At 39.7% G+C, this 22946-nt stretch overlaps 1 protein-coding gene across 1 annotated transcript in view; it reads left to right on the forward strand.

The window, feature by feature from the left end:
• The window catches only part of stxbp5l (syntaxin binding protein 5-like), a 262054-nt gene that overhangs the window by 157771 nt on the left and 81337 nt on the right, over positions 1-22946 (forward strand). The window contains exons 8-13 of the mRNA XM_036571863.1: positions 2756-2879; positions 6412-6487; positions 14447-14601; positions 16790-16862; positions 20174-20321; positions 21487-21554. Coding sequence (XP_036427756.1) covers positions 2756-2879; positions 6412-6487; positions 14447-14601; positions 16790-16862; positions 20174-20321; positions 21487-21554 — 644 coding nt within the window. The remainder of the gene's footprint in view (positions 1-2755; positions 2880-6411; positions 6488-14446; positions 14602-16789; positions 16863-20173; positions 20322-21486; positions 21555-22946) is intronic.

Raw genomic sequence — 22946 nt, forward strand, 5'->3', positions numbered from 1 at the left:
GTAATATGCAGGTATTAGTGGATAACATTAGTCCACTTTGGCCAGTTTTCTTCCTTTCAATACTTTCTATGATTCAGTACTCTTAGTTCTAGTCCCCCCCCATACTTTAGGTCACTAACCACTTGTGACTTCATTTTCCCCTTCCTCCTTTCCCCCTATTGCTGCCATCTTTGTAAGACAACTGACACACGAAATATGCAAATATAAATTATTTTAAATACATTTTTCTGTTGGCATTACCTTATCATGGCAGCTTGGGGGTCAGTTTGTAGTTCATGCAAGTGCCAGGTCACTAACATCCCAAGGTCTGCACTCAGTTGGAGAAGCAAATGTGCATCATCTAAGACATTGTCGTACTTGTCCTAAGGGAGAACACTGAGTATACAGTTCTAGATACTGGTTTTACGGTCACTGAGAAGATCGCCCTTGACAGCCAGCAATAGATAAGAAGACTGTAGATCAATTAGGATACTTGAACTTACAACTACTTTTGAAGGACAAGGACAGCAATAAGTCTTTGCATCTCCAGGCTCATCCATTGAGGTCCAGTGAACCTCAAAAGGACCCTGTTTGCTGCTATGTAGAACACTTTTCAACAAAATTGAGTGGACAGTGTAGCAATTATAACCATTTTCATGCATAGTCCCCCATTTTTAGAGGCTCAAAATGAATAAGAAAACTAACAATCATAAATTGTCAAATTGTCAGACTTTAGTCTGAGAGTATTTCAGAAGTAGTCTGGAACCCAAAGACACCACCAGATGCTGGGTTTCTTCCCTGGTGGCCAAGCTTTGGAGCAGCTGTCTTCAGCTGTGTGTTCTTGGAGTATTTTACCTTCAGTTTTGCCCTCAGGAAGTGAAATGCATGCTTGATTGGATTGGATTGAGGTCAGATGAATGACTTGGCCGTTGCAGAACAGTCTGTCTCTGTGCCTTGGGTTGCTTTCACAGTATGCTTCGGGTCATTGTCCACCTGCACTGTGAAGCGCTTCCCATTGAGTTTTGACACCTTTGACTGAAACAGCATCAACAAATGCAAGGGAACAAGTTCCATTGACAGCCATACATTACATAATACTACCTCCACCATGCTTTACATCTGAGGTGGTGTGCTTTGGTTCATGAGCAGTTCCTTCTCTTTCTCCACATTCTTCTCTTCCTATCATTCTGGTACGAGTTGATCTTTGTCTAATCTGTTCCTAAGACATTGTTCCAGAACTGTACAGGCTGTTTTATCTGGTCTTCCTGTTTTTTTAGGTTTACCGATGGTTTATATCTTGTGGTAACCTTCTTTATTAAGTCTTCTCTTGACTATTGACTTTGATGCATGTCCTCCTGGATTATTCCTTTAGTTTGTACCTCTTGCTTACTGCTCGCATGTATTTATAACTTCCCTGCCTTCATACATGTAAAAATAATTTGAGTTATTGATTTAGAACAAGAACTCAAAGGGTCTCGGAGTTGGGTTTATTGATCAGCAGGTGGAATTACGAGACCAGAAATCCAACATGTCCTCCGTGTGTAGTATAAAAAAGATTGTAGATGGTTATATCACACTCAAACAGTCATTTCTGCTTCAGTGTTAATTTCCCATGTTTCTCTTGAGTCTCTCTCAGTTCATCAGGCTCTTACACTTCAAAGCCAAACACGGCATTTGCTCACACCTGCTCCCAACACAACAGCCCAACAAACAAAGAAATGAACATCAAACACGTCCTCACTGCCAGCGTGCTTTCAGTTCGTTTTCTGACTTTGATAGAGAGGGAGTGAATTTGCCCGAGGCACTTAAAACAGTTATGATGGCTGTTTAATTAGATGTGGAGGAGTATGGAGTTTACTCGACTGAGGAGAGAGAGAGGGAGAGAGAGATAGAGAGAGAGAGGGAGGGGGAGATTTGACGTGCAGCCTGTGTTTCCGCTGGATATAATTTCCGGATCTTGTTGTGTAAAATGCTGGCTGACTTGTTTGTCGTTTTAAGGATTTGTACAGCATTTTATATGTTTATTCTGCTAATACTGCGCACAAGTTAACCATAATGACCAAATGTAATATCATATTTCTTAGGATTTTGTTTGTATAGCCACACTTTACCTTTATTATAGCTTCCATTGTCTTTGTTTTCAAAGAACTATGCAGGGATATTCTTCCACACCTCCAAAGTTCAGTCTTAGAAGTTGGTTGTACCTTCTGCTCTGACCATCCAAACAATCCCAAACACATTCGGTGGTGTTGAGGTCTGGACTCTGGGGTGGTCAGTCCACTGTTCAGCTTCTTTGTTTGATGTGTCCGTCTCCTTTTCTCAGTGAGGTTCTTCTTGACAGCTACACATCCTTTCAGACCCACAGCGCTGAGTCGTCTTCTCACAGTGGAAGGATGGACAGAAACACCTGTGGATGTTTTCAGATCTGAAGCAGCTTGATTTTCTCCTCTCTCTCAGAGATGAAAGCTTTACGTGCTGTTTATCTGATGGGGACATGTTGGTCGTCTACCAGGTCTTGTAGGGTAGTTAGGAGTTCCATTTTCTCTGTAGCTTCTTTCAATCATTTTTTGAACTCCAGTTTTTGAAACTCCTATATTTGATTTATTTTCGAGTGGATTTCAAGTGCAAGTGGCTTATTTTCTATCTAATCTTCCCAAAAATATCTCCTGGAAAAAGAACAACTTGTACCTAATGTCTGTTTTGGTGGAAATTCCATAGACGACGGGTGGACTCTTCAGTACATATGTTTTCTCTCTCTCTCTGATTCTCTCTCTAGGCGATTCACTCAGTGAGTTGGCATCATGAAGGTCGTCAGTTCATGTGCAGTCACTCTGATGGAAGTTTAAGCATGTGGAACCTGAGGAACACAGCCAAACCCTTCCAGGTCACCTTCCCTCATGGTGAGAAGACATGTTCAGTGTGCTCAACATGCTTTATTCATGTAACATAACTTAAGCATATTACAAATAGAAAGAGGTTTATAGGGTTTGTGGTATATATATATATATATATATATATAAAAACATACTTTGCGTTTAATGTAAGTCAATGGAACCAGACATTTTTCCAAGTCATTTCTGGCCATTACTTTTGGTCCATTTATCATGAAATTTATAGACAATGCAAAGAACAACAGGCATTTTTAAATTATGTCAAAAACTGAAAAATGACAAAAATGGAGATACAAGGTTTTGTCGCTACAGCAGCGATATATGTGTATGTATATATATATATGTATATATATCTATACATCGATCAGGCATAACATTATGATCGGGCATTGCAGTAACACTGACGTGGTGGTGGTGTGTTAGTGTGTGTTGTGCTGGTACGAGCGGATCAGACACAGCAGTGCTCCTGTTTTTTTTACTCTGTGTCCACTCACTGTCCACTCTATTAGACACTCCTACCTTGTCAGTCCACCTTGCAGATGTAAAGTCAGAGACGATAGCTCATCTGCTGCTGCACAGTTTGTGTTGGTCATCCTCTAGTCCTTCATCAGTGGTCACAGGACGCTATTGGCTGGATATTTTTGGTTGGTGGACTATTCTCAGTCCAGCAGTGACACTGAACCTCCAGCAGCACTGCTGTGTCTGATCCACTCAGACCAGCGCAACACACACTAACACAACACCACCACGTCAGTGTTACTGCAGTGCTGAGAATGATCCACCACCCAAATAGTACCTGCTCTGTGAGGGTCCATGGGGGTCCTGACCACTGAAGAACAGGGTAAAATAGGGCTAACAAAGTATGCAGAGAAACAGATGGACTACAGTCTGTAACTGTAGAACTACAAAGTGCACCTATATAGTAAGTGGAGCTGATAAAATGGACAATGAGCGTAGAAACAAGGGGGTGGTCATAATGTTATGCCTGATCAGTGTCTATATATATATATATATATATATATAGATAGATAGAGGGGCGGCACGGTGGCGCAGTGGGTAGCGCTGTCGCCTCACAGCAAGAAGGGCCTGGGTTCGATTCCTGGCCAGGTGACCAGGGTCCTTTCTGTGTGGAGTTTGCCTGTTCTCCCCGTGTCTGCGTGGGTTTCCTCCGGGTACTCCGGTTTCTTCCCATATTCCAAAAACATGCAGTCAGGCTGATTGGACACACTAAATTGCCCCTAGGTGTGAGTGTTTGTGTGAATGTGTATGTCTGTCTGTCTGCCCTGCGATGGACTGGCGACCTGTCCAGGGTGTATCCTGCCTTCCGCCCAATGACAGCTGGGATAGGCTCCAGCACCCCACCGTGACCCAGAAGGATAAGCGGTTTAGATGATGGATGGATGGATATATGTATATATATATAATTTTTTTTGCACATTCACACCTTGGGTTAGGGTGTCCTAATTTGTTGAGATGCAGGGGCAGGGCGAAGTGTTAGGCCTACATGGCCCTCCAAACGTAGAAAAGATAAAAAGAAAAAACTGCAAGATGGCTGCGCAAGTGACCAAAGAAAAACACTACGTTAAAACATTATGATAACCACTGTATTATCTCCGTTTAATGTCGTTTCAAAGGAGGAGGAGTGGGTGAAAATTCCTAAAACAATAACAGAAAGACTCCTAGCTGGCTAACAAAAGCTTTTGCAGGCTGTGAGCTCTACCCAAGAGGATGTTACTGAGTACTGACTTCATAGGGTGTCCACATTTTTGCACATGCCCGTATTACTAATCATTCTTTTGTTTTTAAGTGAATGAAATATAACATAAGTGTGCATTAACTTTTGTGGAAAGCTGTTATGTTTTAAGAAGTTTGTTGCAGTCATTTGTATTTAAAAAATCAACAGAATAAGTCCTTCGGTCAGGGTTCCCAAATTTTGCATACAGCTGTAATCAATTTGATGGGCTAGGAAAGTGAATTAGTTGGCAGTTAGATCACTGCTCTGATGTCTCATTCATTTTAGAGTGGAGTCACACTAGTAACACGCACACAGAGAGATTAGCCGTGGCCAACTTCATACATGAGTCATCTTCTAATAATTTATTCATTCGGAGCGCCTGCACGGCCGCCTCGCCACTACCCACAGCTAGAATGGACACTGAGCCGAGCCTGGAGGAGGACGGGAAGTGTGTGTGTGTTTGCAAGACAAAATAGTTTTTGTAGTAAAACTAGAGAAGAACAGTTTTACATACAAGACCAACATAAGCTGCTGACTTTATAAAGTGCTTTTTACCAGAACTCAGTGTGTCATTTTTTTTCAAAACTGAAAAAGCTAAACCATTTCCTATTGGCTCCCGAGGTTAAGATTGAGGCTGGGCTTACGATTAGGGTTAGTCAGTTCTTACTATGTGTACATATACATACACACATTATTATTACATTTATATGCTTATACATACAAAATTCAATTCTGATTCTTCAGAAAATGATTTAATAACCTGACACTTCACCGTGACTCAATTTAAACCACATTCTTAAACATATATAATACATATGGGGCATATTTTTTTTACATATATGTACATACACATACATAAAACATATGGAACATATTACATATAGGGACTTGTGTATGTATAACACATGTGGGACATTATTATGACATAAAAGGATTTGCATATTGTCTGAACAAAACCTCGTATCTCCATTTTTGGAGAAACGTATCTCGTTTTTTAGTTTTTGACATAATTTGAAAACACATGCTGGTCTTTACACTGTGGGTAAATTTCATGATGAATGGACCAAAAGAAATGGCCTAAAATGACATGGACGAAAAAAAGTCTGGTTCCATTGACTTACATTATAAGTTCTGATAACAGCGATTTATATATAATACATATGAGACATTCTTATTACATTTAGAGACTATTATATATATAGATAGATAGATATATAGATATAGATATATAGATTATATATATGTATGAATGTATCTATATATATATATATCTATATATCTATATCTATATATCTATATCTATATCTATATATCTATATATCTACAGCAAGAAGGGCCTGGGTTTGATGCTCGGGTCCTTTCTGTGTGGAGTTTGTATGTTTTCCCCGTGTCTGCGTGACTCTCCTCCCAAAGACATGCTGTTAGGCCAACTGGACACGCTAAATTAGTGTGAATGTGTGTGTGCGTGTCTGTCTGTCTGTCTGTCCTGCGATGAACTGGCGACCTGCCCAGGGTGTATCCTGAGCCTTCAGCCCAATGACAGCTGGGATAGGCTCCAGCACCCCCCCAAACCCAGAAGGATAAGCGGTTTTGATGATATGTGTGTGTGTGTGTGTGTGTGTGTGTGTGTGTGTGTGTGTACGTACAGATACTGGCATATATGAAGTACAATACAAATTGGACATTGTTGTTACACATAAATACTTGCACATATACATATATTACAAATGAGACATATTACTATTACATACATTATAGATACTTACAAGTAGGACATATTATATGAAAGTTTTTTGTTTGTTTCAGGTAAATCTCAAAGAGACGGCAGGAAAGAATCATGTAAACCAATTCTTAAAGTGGAGTACAAGACCTGCAGAAACAGGTGAGCACACACACACACGCACACCCACATGCACACACACATGCACACACACGCACACGTGCACACGCACACACACACACACACACACGCAAACACATGCACACGTGCACGCACACACACACACACACACACACACGCAAACACATGCACACGTGCACGCACACACACACACACACACACGCACATCCACACGCACACGCGCACACACACACAAACACTCCTTTCAGACACTAAACACCCAGCGCTGCAAACCTCTGAGCGATTCAATTTCAATTCTTTGGGAACGATTCAGTGCATCATTCTCAATGTTTGCAATGATTCAGTTTGATTCATTTATAGTTTTTTTAGAAAATGATTCAGTGCATCATAATTTAAATACAAATCTTTAGAAAATCAGTTCAATTCATAATGAAATCTCAGATTTGATCACGATTCATTTGGATTCGATTATGAAACGGTTCAGTGCACCATAAAATCTCTCATTTCATGTCATTTGATTAGTTTTAACACAGTAGAAGACAATATACTTTTTTGGATTTTACGTGTAAAAAATATAGCATAGGAATTTTTGACCATGAAAGGACTGCAGACTTGATGCGCTGATGCATTTTTACACTGTTATACACTGTTTTTTTACACAAGTGGACCTTGTGCTTTGAATGCTGGGTAATGTAGTTCTAGAGGTTCACTGGGGGATTTTTACCTACATTCGTAGACAAAGAGGTTCCTCATGCGTTTCTTTATTATTATTATCATTATTAGCAGTAGTAGTAGTGGTAGTAGTAATAGCAACATTATCATTTTGCTGTCTGTTGTTGTTGTTATTAATATGTATAGTTACATTAGAGTATAGCTCTTTAAATATCCATTTACAAAATATGTTCTGTTGGTTCTATGTAGCACCAAAAAGAGTTCCACTGTTGTTCTAAGACACGAAACCTTTTTTTTGTTGTTTGGTGGGGGGGTTGGGGTGTTATGAGGGGTTGGAGGGGGCTGGGGGGCTGTACAGAACCCTTTTTGCTAAGCATGTGAGACTCTTCCTGCTGTTTAATCTCATCAAAATGCATAAAAAATTCCCCACTCGGGTTTGAAAGCTTGTTTTTTTCCGTCTCTGTAAACAAATCAGGAACAATCGTCTGATCGCTCTCCGTCTTTGATTGCTTGTTCTTTCTGTTCCGGTGTTTGGTTGCTAGCGAGTGACTGCACGTCCAAATTTTCATGCTCTTCTGCTTGAATAGCTTTTCTGATTGTGCTGTGCTGCTTTTTGATTCTACTGTGTTTATGCTGCCATTTTAAAAAGCTGGGCTTTTATCTTTAAAGGGCCAGTCTCATGCATTTCTTCATGTGAGGTCCACTCACAGCATTTGAATGGGTTTATATACCAAAATCAGTGATAATTTATTTTCCCCTGAGGTTTTTTTATCCCTGAGAATTAAACAGGCTTTTTGGTCACTGTGCCTGATATATAGGCTGATATATGTAAACTAGAATAGTGCATTTCCCGAAGAAATTGCAGAGTGATTGCACAGCTAGGTGCTAAGGTGTTGCCAGGCGGTTGCTATGGTGTGTTAATAAGTAGTTGCTGTGGAATTCCAGGTGGGTGCTGAGGTGTTGCTAGGTGGTTGCTTTCCTAGGGTTTACAGTCACGTGATGTTTCTGTTGTGGCCGCCATATTTGGGACGGAATTCCTGGCCCTCGCTGCTCCGCACGAATGTAACTAGAGGTGAAAGATGGCTGAAATTACTCTCCTCACTTTGGAAGAGAATCCTGACATCCTTATACAGTTTCCCCTCTGAACTCCTGGTCCCACTTATACTGACGGAAAAGCTACCAAATTTGTTTTCCTGACATTTATATTCATCTCATACTCAGCCCCTCTCCCTATTCTGGAGAGTCTCTCAAAGCATTTAAAAGCACAGAAGCCCACCAGCTCTTCATGTCAGGGTGGGTAAAGGATTCCATGGTGTTGCATAAAGAGGAGAAAACACTCTGTCATCATAGGAGGGTAACAACATCAGCTAATTAACACAGATGTGATCAATGCTGGCCTTTAGATAACTGTAGCTGATGTTAACAGCCGAGAGATAAACAGTCGTCCCCCTAACGGAGCTGCAGACAGACAGTATTTTTACTTTACTCTCTGTTTCTGGAGATTTAAATGACGTTTGAATGGAGAAACATAAGCGTTAAATATCAGACTGAATGTCGTGGGTCGGAAAACGACGTCGTGTTCCGACAGATGTGATTCTGTAAGTTTGCTAGTGCAGTTAGTTCAGAGTTCAGCTCCAGTCCTGCAACCCCTGCACTGCATAACTGTGGTTTCCTGGTTAAAATAACTGATATTATTAGCTAATTAATCCCTTCTTGAGCTGAACGAGGTGAACAGCAGAGAGAAACACTGAACTATACAGTGCAGAGGCTCCAAGCCTGGAGTGGAAACACTGAATTAAAGGTCTGTGTGTCTCTCATCTCTCTGCTTCTGTCGCGTCTTGCAGGTGAATCATTCACAAAGCACAGCAAATTGAAGGCATCGTGCAGCTCAGTCACTCCCTGATTCGGTCATCAAAATGCAGTGTGACATCACTCGAAACGCGAGAATAGTATCCCATGTGGTTGCTAGACACATAGAGGACTGCTATGACAAAAAAACTCTGAATTTAACGAAGATTGCACGAAAACCGTTTGTTGGATCAGAAGGCTGTATAAAAGCACTACATTCCCAATCAGACCGAACACTGGAATGGTGTTGATATCTCAAAACTGCAGCAGGAGTTAGCGGACAAAAATCCGGCAGAAAAATACGAAAAAAGAGAAAAACAATAATAATGATAGTAAGCTCTGCTCTGATTGGCTGTCCTGTCTTGAGCCTCATTCAGAAAGCAATCCAGGCTGAAACGCTCCTTAAAAATCGGTGTGAAGGGGCGGGGCTAAACTGCAGTAGTCATACAGCTGTAGTCTGAATAGGCGAATAAATTCAAATGTCTCGGTTTTCGTGACATGACAAAAGCAGTGGACTGTAAAATTGAGGAAAGTTCAGTTTTCCTTCTTTTCCGTCTTATGGGGCTTTTAGCAGACCAATTATAGGAAAGAGGTCCTGGTTTCATAGAAAGCGTGAATTGGAAAGGCCACCCGGCCACGTTAACCGTGCACATGTGCTGTGGGAAATGTCAGGCCTCTTATCAACAGGGCTTATGAGATGAGTTCATGGTCATATTAAGCTGCTAGATGGCAGATACAGATGAAATTACCTCTGTGACTGCGGTTTAACGAGGCAGGTTCACAGTCTTAAAGGGACACTGAAGCATTTTTCAGCATAATCTCTGTCTGGATCATCTTTGGCGTATGGTCGATTAACACGGACAAGAAGTTTTCTTTACTTGGAAATAAACAGAAAAATTGCGAACTCAGAAGTTATGTTTAGCAGAAGTCAGTGGGCAGATGCTTCACTGAAACAAGTGATGAAATTTTGTCAAAAGTTTAGATTCTAATCTTTCACATTTATGTTTGTAAGTAAGAGGAGAATTTGGGCCACATTCATAAACCACACTGCCAGATTTACTATGATATAAGAGTAAAATATCAAGATGGTAACAAGTTCATCCATAAACAACATCGTCTGAATGGAAAGTAGGTTTAGCTGTGGAGTAATGGATTAATTTGACATGTTGAGATTCTAATTACATGTTCTAATTGATTTCATTGCAAGCAGTTTTAGCTTTCAATTGTATTTTTCAATTTACATTGAATTTTAGGAAGAAATTCAATTTACACTTGAAAATGGCATTTTACTATGACAAATTAATTTTAATGGTCAAAATATAATATTTACTAGTGGAATTTTAATTTTCACTCATGCAAATTCAAACCATGATAGAAGAAATGTAATTTTATTAGTTGGAAATTAAGGTTTGGGTGTGTAAATTGAATTCCTGAGATCAAGAAAAGTAGGAAATAGAAGCTCTTGTAGCAATCTGAATTTCAACTTGTCGATTTAATTTTTAATTATGTGACAAAAATTTCCAATTCTTAAAAGTTGTATTTGTTATATTTTCTTGCAAGCGGTTTTAGCTTTTAATCCTATTTATCAATTTACATTGAATGTTACAAAGAAATTCAATTTACACATATGAAATGGCATTTTACTGTCACAAATTCATTTTTGCTAGTCAAAATGTAATATTTACTAGTGGAATGTTCATTTTTACACATGCAAATTGAATTCATGATATCAAAAATTAAATATTTACTAGTTGGAAATTAAGGTTTGTGTGTAAATTGAATTTCTGAGATAAAGACAAGCTGTTGTAGCACTGTGAATTTCAGCATGTCAGTTTAATGTTTAATTATGTGACAAAATGTTTTTCAAAATGTACAAAATTTTAATTTCTGTTAGTAAAAGTTGTTACTAAATTTATAATAAAATGGGAAAAAAGCTTGAATTCTTACTAATGAGAAATAAAATCTTTCCTGCTGAAATGGAATTCAAATTATAGAGATATAATTATATCTAATTATATCTCTTACAGTTTACTTGTAATTGCCATTTTCTTCCTTTAAAATTCGTAGCTCTGTTTCTGAGAATTTTGGTTTTCTTAGTTTTTTTCATTTCTTTCATTGTATTCATTTTGGCAGCCGACCAAAGCTTCACTTGGAGGGTCTTTAATATGTATGGCTTCATTTGCATGTGGATTTTGATTGGCTCTTGTCTAGGACACCGGTGAAAATACTGCAGTGTCAAAAATACGCCAACTCGCTGATCACCACCACAGTGACTTTATGAATAGCTCTTATTTACTGTGCCATACATTTTTCTTGGTGTAGCACTGATACTGCCAAGTTTTATGAATCTGGTTTTGTACGTTTTGAATTTGATGAAAAGTCATTGTGTCTACTCAGAAGTGCAGACTTGAACCTCTAAAATATAAACTGAATGTAAATACAATACCATGTTTGTGTAATTAATCTACAAATATTAAAGTTAGCATGTTAAATTTTTAATGGCACTGATTTTTTTATGCTGTGAACACATTTGCCTATTTTGCCCCATCTGTAGTAGAGCAGACTGAAGCCCAGCTGGATAGAATCCACAATTATAACCCTCTTGTTCAAATACAGTTTTTAAAAGTTTTTAAAGGGATACTTTAACCACACTGGACAATGCTGGCAAGAGAGCTATGGCCAGATCAACCAGTAGCAAATTAATGAAATCAATAGGAAAGTGAAGCGCTAGCTCCAGAGCCTTCATTGTAAAGCTCTATGCATTCACATAATGAAAGTAATGTTACTGAACCACTGAAAGTAATAAGTACACTATGACTGAGCTCATTTTGTCCATTATTGTTGCTATAACACTGCTATAGCAATGCTTTTTAAATGAAAAACATCTTTAAAATTTCAACAAATAAGCCATTTGGTATAACAATGTTATTACATAATTAGATTTCAATAATATATCAAAATGACTAATAACTATAGGCTTCATTACCTGCTCATTGACTTCTATTATAATTCTACAGTAACCCAGATCTTCAGCATGTGGTCAGTTGTGGCGAGGGTAACTGTAAGCAGTGGTTTGGTTTCATTGCCGCTGTTGGGCGGGCACAGTATTGATTGTTGGTGGTTTGTGCATTTCAAATAACATATTCAGATTGACGTGTTGACCTATGTGGTTACAGTATCAGTTACTCACTTAAAATACACTGACTGTTAACCCTTACAGCTCTAGAGCTATTACTGTCTATCTTTAGCTACAGGTTCCCACTTTCGACGTTTTCAGTGTTACAGAATTACAAAACTATGGTAAAAATGTAAAGACTGATTTTTTTCTGCAAAACAGGAGTGTACATAACATAACTTTTCATTAAATTCAAATCATAATATAATATCTCCTCTTCTACTCACAAACAGGAATGTGGTATTGATTGAAAGTATAGAATCTGCGATTTCCACACCATTTCTCTGCCTGTATCAATGATCTACGAGCCAGAAATAATTAACATAAATTTTGGACACGTTTGTTTATTGCCTATAGTGCTGAGCTGCAGCTTTAAGTGAGTTTTAAGTGGCTTTTTAATGGCTATTTTGCACAGAATTGTCACAATTAAACCTGATTACTTGAAAAAAATTGATAAAAAATTGATAAAATTTACATTCTCAATGAATCAGCAGTCATTAGATATCAGTTTGCATGATAATAATGCAGGTTTTAAATTCTTCTTACTTCTTCTTCTTCTTACTGTATCACATCGGATTTCTGCAGTTATCTGATTATTCAAATGGTTGTGTAAACAGCTCACTCATCAGAGTAAGGTCTAGAAATCTGATTAAGAAATCTGATAAGGAGGCTGGATTTTAGCTCAGTAATCAGATTTCTCAGTGCATGTGAACTCTTACTCTGATTTCTTTCTGATTTCTCAGTCTGAGCATGTGCGAAAAAAGACTGCGGTACCGGAAATAAGCGAGCAGCGTCGCCGCGAGACGCGGCAAAACACTTTTGGAGTGACGCTGAAACCAAATACATGCTTGACAAAATGAAAGATTTAAGTATTCTTCATCTTCTAGATGATGTGCATTCATATTTTCAGGTAAAGTGGCGCAATGTTTAAAAAAAAAGCCCCTCATGAAGTTTCGAGTTTTACGTCACGTCTTCTTCTGTGAGTTTATTGGCTGGTTGCAAAGCAGAAATGTGATTACTGTCTGACTCATGTAGACCTGGAGTTTGACATTATCTGATTACTCAAGTGCATGTAAACCGCTCAGCATTTTGCCAGTATTACGTGAAATAGAAGCCACAGTAGATCACAGTAGGTGTGAAGTTTACACAGAGACAGGCAGCCAGTATTTAGATAAACAACTTTTCACCTTGTGTCTTTCAGCTGGACTTAGTGAAGAGCTAGTAAACCGACTCCAAGCGTGATAAATGATGTTCAAAGTTTTATTGCGTTAGATTTGTATGAGTAGAGTGTAAAAATGTACTTCATCTTGATGTTTGTCACTGTCACTGCAACACACTGTGTGGTATAGCAGCACCTCATACTGTATCTGCTATGCATTCAACATGGCGCTGTGTGGTGGCCTTAAACTGAGGGACTCATTCATTTATCTGCATTATTTACCATCTAGTGTTTTATATTTATTAATCAAAGTCTTTTTAAAGGCTTTCTAATTTATCTTTTACCAGTAATGTATTTGGAAATCCTGAAAAGCCCTGCGTGGTTTATTATTCAATTTATTAAGTTCATTTTTATTGTTTGGCCCGTTTGACTATTCAGGTAATCAGTAAAATAATAGGAATATTACTCAATTATGAATATCATCATTAGTAACAGCCCCATTAAGAGCCTCAGCATTTTCCTTCCTCCTGTAAAGTTTACATTTCAGAGGTACGACTGTGATGAAATGCAAATGAAATGTAAATGGATGTAAATTAAAGGAAAAATAGCCATTTTTCTCTTTTAATCCATCCTGAGCTAAATGAACTCTCTCTCTCTTTTCTCTCTTATCTCTCTCTTTCTTTCTCTTTGTCTCTCTTTTCCTGGCTTATCTGTCTTTCATTTTTTTTCTTTTTTTTCTCTTTTATTATTTTTTCTCCGTTCCTCACTCTCTCTGTTTCTTCCTATGTCTCTGTCTGTCTTCTCTCTTTTTTCTCTTCTTTCTTTCTCTTGCTTTCTCTTCTTTTTTCTTATCTCTCTCCCTCACTCTATCCCTTATTCTCTCTCGCTCTCTTTTTCGCTTCTCTATCTCTCTCACTCTCTCTCCTTTTCTCTTATCTCTCTGCTTCACTCTCTGCCTTGTTCTCTCCCTTTCTCTCTGTCTCTCTCTCTTTCTCTCTCTCTCTCTCTCTCTCTCTCTTTCTGTCTCTCTCTCTGTGTCTCTCTCCCTACCTCTCTCTCTGTTCTCTTTCTCTCTCTCTTACTCACTCTGTTTCCCTCTCTCTTTCTCTCTCTCTCTCTCCCTCAGTGAGCCCTTTGTGATCTTCTCTGGAGGTCTGTCGTACGATAAAGCTGGACGCAGACCCACTCTGACCATCATGCACGGAAAGGCCATCACGGTGCTGGAGATGGACCACCCAATCGTGGAGTTCACTGTGCTGTGTGAAACGCCGTATCTCAACGGTAACATCTTATTACATTCTTCGGTTAAAAAACCCTCAGCCTTCAGTCCAATGGACATAACCAAGCTGCCACATGCAATGAATATGACGTTCATAGTTGCTAGGGGGCTCTACAGGGGGCACTGGGTCATTGGCAGCCCCAAAACTGAAGGAGCCGAATCCGAGCACAGAGCTCAAGAAAAGCCATAGTAGTGAAACTGCATGGATCAGCAGGGATGTTAAGCATGTAGGGTCACTATAGCGACTATCTTGCAACCGAAAAACAATCTGTAAGTCAGAAAAACATTTCACTAAATAATGATACTGTCAATAAATTAACGATCGCTTATCACATGATCTACTCTCTCTCCTGATTTGTCCAGTAGTTTAAACGCACACAGTGGTGGAGAGATCCTGTCACTGTGTGACGTTTAATAAAAACCAGATTAGAACTCAAATTCAACAGGTTTTTAAATTATTGTTGGGCTCGTTTTAAAAACCCTAATTGCTCAATTATTCATTGAAATTGTCTGAATATTACTCAGTATGAATTTGATCAACAGCGACAGCCCCATTAAGAATGTTAATAGTGTTTTTCTTTCTCCTGTAAAGTTTACATTTCAGAGGTTTGACTGTGATGAAATGCGAGTAAATGAAAAGTGAAGAAGAGACGTTTTTCTCCTTCAATCAATCCTGAGCCAGATTAACTCTCTCTCTTTCTCTCTCTCTCTCTCTCTCTCTCTCTGATTTATCTCTGTCTCTCTCGCTCTACTTTTCGGTTCTGTTCTTTCTTTCTCTCTCTTTTCTCTTCTGTCTTTCTCTCTTTCTCTCTCTTTATCTATGTTGTTTTCTGTTATCTCACTTTCTCCTTTTCTCTCATCTCTCTCCCTCTCTTTCTCTTTCTCTCTCTTTTCTCTTCTCTTCCTCTCACTCTCTCTCTCTTTCTATCTCTCTCTCCTTGTCTCTTATCTCTCCGTCATTCTCTCTCTCTCTCCTTTTCTCTCATCTCTCTCCCTCTTTCTCTTTCTTTTCTCTCATCTCTCTCCCTCTCTCTCCCTTTTCTCTCATCTCTCTCCCTCTCTTTCCATTTTCTCTCATCTCTCTCCCTTTTCTCTCATCTCTCTCCCCCTCTCTCTCCCTTTTCTCTCATCTTGCTCCCTCTCTCCTTTACTCTCATCTCTCTCCCTCTCTCTCTCTTTACTTGCATCTCTCTCCCTCTCTCTCTCTCTTCTCTTATCTCTCTCCCTCTCTCTCTCTCTCCCCCTCTCATCTCTCTCTGTCTCTCTTATCTCTCTCCCTCTCTCTCTCTCTTTTCTCTCATCTCTCTCCCTCTCTCTCTTTTCCCTTATCTCTCTCCCTCTCTCTCTCTCTCCCTCTCATCTCTCTCCCCCTCTCTCTCTTTTCTCTCATCTTTCTCCCTTTCTCTCTCTTTTCTCTCATCTCTCTCCCTCTCTCTCTCTTATCTCTCTCCCTCTCTCTTTTCTCTTATCTCTCTCCCTCTCTCTCTCTTTTCTCTTATCTCTCTCCCTAACTCATACTATCTCATTACAGAATGACTTAAAGCCAGAAGTTTGGTTTCAGTGTCACAACACAAGCATATGATTATGCTCATGTACAATTATCTAAGCTACCCATAAATAAATTAAACTACTTTACTCACCCACATTAATGTTTTCAGGAGGTATATGTGCGGATTAATGTCCAAGACTCGTTAGACTTTCAAAGAAAATACTTTTTTCAATAATGACGTTGTGATTTCTTGCAAGACTAAAGTTTAAAAGGCCTACTAAGGTGAGTGCTTTCGTTTATGAATTTCCTCACAGCGATTGGGGAGTAAAGAGGTGTGGTGTTTGGTGTAGTGTAGTGGGTAACACCTCTGCCTTCTATGCTGTAGACTGGGGTTCAATCCCCACCTGGGTAAGCACCCTACACTACACCAATAAGAGTTCTTGGGTAAGACTCCCAACACTACCTTCACCAACCTGTGTAAAAATGATTGAATTGTAAGTTGCTCTGGTGAAGAGTGTCTACCAAATGCAGTAAGTGGAATATGTGATGTTCAGAAGTGGCTGAAAATTAGGGGTGACCGATTTTAGGGGGACAGACGTTAACAGTGTTAATATAATGTTAACAACATGCTGATCAATCTTTTCTAAATGTGTTAAAGCTTTAAACACCACAGTCAGAGCGCCGTGTTTGTGTTGTAACAGAGGTGCAGGAGCCGTACGCTGTGGTGGTGCTGTTGGAGAAAGATTTCATTGTAGTGGATCTCACACAGAGCAAGTAAGTACACACACACACACACACACACACACACACACACACACACACTTCACACCACAGATAACAGTGTCTCTGCCCTGCAGTAACACCTCTCAACACCCAGGACACAGGTGTGTGTGTGCGTGAGTGTTTGTTTTCATACGGTTTCAGGGGTGAAAAAACAAGGCAACCTACATATATATGTGTTACATATGGGACACATTATTATTACATAGAGGAGTCTACATATGGATAATCTATATCTGGAACATTATTATTACAAAACTATCAAAAGTCAGAGACCCACCTATCAGTTATTTTAATTTCTAGTCAAAACAGCCCTTAAGTACATTACATTATTCATTTTTTAGGAACATTTTCAGGAAAAAATCAGAAGACATATTTAACAGAAGCCTCAAACACAAAATATATTTTTTTTCAGAATTTATTGCAGCTTCTGTTCTTTTCAGGAGACTTTTTGCCCACCTCCAAACTTCAGTCATAGAAGTTTGTTTAGCATTTTCTACTTCCAAACACGTTCACTGATGTTGAGGTCTGGACTCTGGGGTGGTCAGTCCATTATTCTGGGGACACCAGCAGCTTCTTTGTTTGATAAATACATCTTGATTGCCTCTGCAGTGCACTTGGGGTTGTTATCCTGCTGTAGAATGAATTTCTTAATAATCAAAAGTTTTCTAGGGGGCGTTGTAATGTATTCAGATTTGATAGTACTCATTAGCATACAAGATGTCAGCTGTCACTTCCAGAGATCTAAAATTTAGACTCATCAGCCAAATTCGTTCATAGGGGTACCTACATATCTATAAAACATATGGGACATATTATTATTACATAGAGACTCACCTCTTAATCACTGAATTCAGGTGTTTCATTCAGTCCTATTGCCACAGGTGTATAAAATCAAGCACCCAGCCATGCAGTTTACCTTTACACACATTAGTGAAAGAATGGGTCTAAAAAGCTCACTGGATTCAGGCGTGGTGCTCTAATAGGATGTCACCATTGCAGCAAGTCAGTTTGCTAAATTTTTTCACTACTAGATGTTCCACGATCAACTGTGAGTGGTTTTATTACAAAGTGGAAGTGTTTAGGAACCACAGCAACTCAGCTACGAAGTGTCAGACCAGGTAAAGTTACAGAGCTTGTCGCCGAGCACTGAGGAGCATAGAGCATAAAAGTCACCAACACTCTGCTGAACCAATAACTGCAGAGTTCAAACCTCCACTGGCATCAACATCAGCACAAAAACTGCAGCAGGAGCTTCATGGTTTCCATGACTGAGCAGCTGCATGCAAGCCTTACGTCACCAAGCACAATGGAAAGCGTTGTATGGAGGGGTGTAAAGCGCCACCACTGGACTCTGGAGCAGTGAAATGTATTCTGTGTAGTGATGAATCAGCTTCTCTATCTGTCAGTCTGATGGACGAGTCTGGGTTTGGCGAATGCCAGGAGAACGTTACCTGCCTGACTGCACTGTGCCAGCTTGTGAGTTGGGTGGAGGAGGGATGATGATATGGGCCTGTTTTTCAGGGGTTGGTCCAGAACCCTTAGTTCCACTGAAGGGAAATCTTAATGCTTCAGCACCAAGACATTTAGGACAATTCTATGCTTCCAACTTTGTGGGAACAGTTTGGGGAAGAACCTTTTCTGTTCCAGCATGACTAAGCAGCTCCATAAAGGCCTGACTGGGTGAGTTTGGTGAGGAAGAACTTGACTGGCCCTCACAGAGCCCTGACCTCAACCCCATCACACACCTTTGGGATGAACTAGAACGGAGATTGTGAGTCAGGCCCTCTCGTCCAACATCAGTGTCTGACCTCACAAATGCTCTTCTGGATGAATGGGCAGAAATTCCCACAGACACTCTCCAACATCTTGTAGAAGCTTCCCAGAAGAGTGGAGGCTGTTACAGCTGCAAAGGGGGACCAGCTCCATATTAATGCCTATGGATTTAGAATGGGATGGAATGAGTTCATATATGAACATACAGCTTTGTCAGTCAGTGTCATTATTCAAAGATGGAGGCAAGGTCGACCCAGAACTGTGGATGTTTTTAAGTCACTCTAGAGACGGTTGCCAGTTTCACATCAAATGTTTACTTTGCGGCAAGGCCACTCTGAGGACAACATTAAGCAGAAATAAAGCTTACATGTTAAAAACATTTTCAAGCTTCAAAGTTCACCTGATTTTGTTCTCTTTTAAATGGACTGTCAGGGGTAAACTCAGCTTTCCTTTTACCTCCTTAGTCCCAAATGGTGGGTTGAAAGTTTCCTATCGCTGAGATCACCCACCTGAAACTACACTATACATACACACGTTTGTGGATACTCATCCAACATATAAATAAGATAGTTACTGTTCCCTATGTAGTGCTGAAGATTCAAAGATTTTAGACCTTTTTGTTCAAGAAGACACATGAACAGGAAGATACATCACTTTAGCTGCCTTTTATTGGTCCTCGTATGAAATAAATTAGTAATAAGCATTTGTAAAGCAATGTGGACTCCATTCTGAATGTGTGCACTCAGAAACTCTCGTACTGCATCCATCAATAAAAGCAGTGGAGCTTCTTTTACACAGCGATAGGAAACATAGTAGCTCACAGAAAGCTGCAGTTCCACATGCTGATCCATGTTGCTATGACCACTGGACATTCACACTCACCCACTTCTTTAAGGGCAGAGTTTAATCAGTTAAAGGTGACAAAAAATGGATCACTGACCACACATTAGGGAGCTTTTAGGGTTGTTTAACCCCTTAAAATCCCAGGCTTATTACACACTACAGCTTATTATTCAGTAATTATAGGGACTTCAATACAAACTGTCTGAGCTATTCTTAGGTTATAGAAGTGTGTAATTAAACTTTGGGCCCCTGGTCACGTACACTCTCAGAAATAAAGGTAGTAAACTGTCTCTGGGGCAGTGCCCCTCTTGTCACTGGGGTGGGACCCTCAAGGGTCCATCTCAGTACCTTTAGTCAGGGAACATAACTGAACCATAATCCACTGAAATGATATGTTCTAAGCTGTACTGACTCCACACACCCCGTCTCGCCTCCAGGCTTTTATTTTACTGTTCTGTTTTAAAACATTCGGTTATGAAAAGGTACAAATATGAACTTTTCACCTGGAGAAACTTATTTAAGGTTCACAATCAGACCTTAAAACCACTGTTGAATCTTTGAGGGAACATTTACACTGTTTGGACCTTGATGAACGGAATATGTACCTGAACAGAACCTTTATTTCTAACAGTGTAAGGGGGTTTAAGGAATTATGGCTAACGTTTTTCGTTTATATTTTTTTTCAGTTTCCCCATCTTTGAGAACCCTTATCCCATGGACGTCCACGAGTCTCCGGTCACCTGCACGGTTTACTTTGCTGACTGCCCACCTGACATCATCCCTGTGCTCTACTCCATTGGGGCAAAGCACAAAAAGACCGGCTACAGCCACAAGGTAGGCCGGGCTCAGCTAAAGCTCTGGCTCACATAAGGTTGGAACAGTGCGAGAAGAGAACCACTTTGGGTTTCCTAAAGAACTGTTCACATAGTGCTTAAACTATAGTATTCCAAAGAACCACCTGTTGAAAGGTTCCTTAGGGAACCAAAAGTAGTTTTTTCTTCTATGGCATTGCCCCAAAGAACCTTTTTCAAGAAATGTAATACATATTTTGGCTTTTTGTTTGTTTGTTTGTTTGTTTTTCTGCTTTTTTAAAACAGCGAAACAACACAGTTTGATAAAATGCACCAACTTTCAATATTCAGTTTAATTTATTATTGATAAGAATCACAATATCCAATTCTTCTGCCAAGCAATGTAGATCATTAACAGTAGGCTATGGTTGCCAAGCAACATAACAGTCAAATAAGCCATCTATAAACAACGTGATGTTTTTATAGGGTCCACAACACTGAAAACGATGTTGTTTGATGTTGGATGTAAAGTTTTTCAAGTGTCAAAATATATTATTGTGTCACAATTTAGATGTAGAGGCAAACAAGCAACAACCAAGACATTAACAAATAAACACCTATACAGCTTATAGCACTTCAGCTCCGCCCATTCATGCTGAAGTTATAAGGAGTGTTTCAGCCCAGACTGCTTTCTGAATGAGGCACAATACAGGGCATCCAATCAGAACAGAGCTCATTTACATATACCAGCCTAAAAGACACAGTAACAAAAAACACCTCCTTAATTCTAAGGGATAAAGAGAGGCTGGAAAATGGTCATAAAATAAAAAAGACATTATGTATTTGGTAGATAAAACTACACAAACATCATAAGTTGACCTCAAAGGAAAAAACTAACAACCAATACAAATATAAGATAGAAAATATATTTCTAAACTTGATGTATTGATACAGAATTCCACTAATATATGATGTATATACTGAGTAACTTAAGGTGTTTCATCTGTGCTCCAACCAATCAGGTTTCACCAGAACTATCTGTTTTATAAAGTTAGTTTATTATTAGGAGCTATTCATTTTCTCTGCCTCATGGCTGTGTTGTAATCTGGTGTTCTGTAATTGCCCTGCATGGCTGGCTTTATTTCACAGCCGGGCAATTTGTTTGTTAATTGCACTGATGTGGACGCAGTTTGTTATTTGTTTCTCAGGAGTGGCCTGTTAGTGGAGGGACGTGGACAATCGGCTCTCAGACGTATCCCGAGATCATTATAACAGGGTAAGTTTGTACATGCATAGAGACCCCAGCCACTGCATTATAACCCATAAAAAAGGGGTTCTTTGGTAAAGGTAGCAGTTATATAGAACCGTGATGGTCCAAAGAGCCATTTGAACGCATAAATGTTTCCTTGCATGGTTAAATGGTTCTTATCTATGATGGGAAAGCCATTGGATCTGTTTGGTACTACATAGAAGCCTTTTTGCTGAGAGTGTAAACTTATTACTGTTGTTTTGCTGCAGTATAGTGTTGTGCAAACCTCAGAGACCCTTTATTTATTTTGTTTCTAGTCTAAACCGCCAGTTATTCATTTTTTGGCATCAGAAAGCAGAAAATTACACCAAAGCAATAACATTTCAGATTGTTCAGTATTTAAAGTGTCCACATTTTGCCTTTATTACAGCTTCTGTTCTTTTCAGGAGACTCACTTTCAGTTTTTCAAAAGCCCACCTCCAAAGTTCCGTCTTAGAAGTTGGTTGCAATATTATTTATATCTTACCATCCAAGTAATTCTAAACACATTCAATGATGTCGAGGTCTGGACTCTAGGGTGGTCAGTCCACTGTTTTTTTGTATATAAGGCATGTATATACACACTGTCCTCCCACTTCATTAAGTCCACCTCCTTGTTTCTACTTTCATTGTCCATTTTATCAGCTCCACTGACCATATAGAAGCACTTTAAAGTTCTACAGTTACAGACTGTAGTTCATCTGTTTCTCTGCACCCTGTTCTTCAGTGGTCAGGACCCCCACAGAGCAGGTACTATTTGGGTGGTGGGTCATTCTCAGCACTGCAGTAACACTGACATGGTGGTGGTGTGTTAGTGTGTGTTGTGCTGGTCTGAGTGGATCAGACACAGCAGTGCTGCTGGAGTTTTTAAACACCTTAGTGTCACTGCTGGACTGAGAATAGTCCACCAACCAAAAATATCCAGCCAACAGAGTCCTGTGGGCAGCGTCCTGTGACCACTGATGAAGGACTAGAGGATGACCAATACAAACTGTGCAGCAGCAGATGAGCTATCGTCTCCGACTTTACATCTACAAGGTGGACTGACAAGGTAGGGTTGTCTAATAGAGTGGACAGTGAGTGGACACAGTGTTTAAAACTCCAGCAGCACTGCTGTGTCTGATCCACTCAGACCAGCGCAACACACACTAACACACCACCACCACGTCAGTGTTACTGCAGTGCTGAGAATGATCCACCACCCAAATAGTACCTGCTCTGTGAGGGTCCATGGGGGTCCTGACCACTGAAGAACAGGGTACAGAGAAACAGATGGACTACAGTCTGTAATTGTAGAACTACAAAGTGCTCCTATGTGGTCAGTGGAGCTGATAAAGTGGACAGTGAGTGTACAATGTAGATGTTTTTAGAACGAATAAC

This window comes from Colossoma macropomum, unplaced genomic scaffold, assembly GCF_904425465.1.
Source record: "Colossoma macropomum unplaced genomic scaffold, Colossoma_macropomum, whole genome shotgun sequence".
NCBI lineage: Eukaryota > Metazoa > Chordata > Actinopteri > Characiformes > Serrasalmidae > Colossoma > Colossoma macropomum.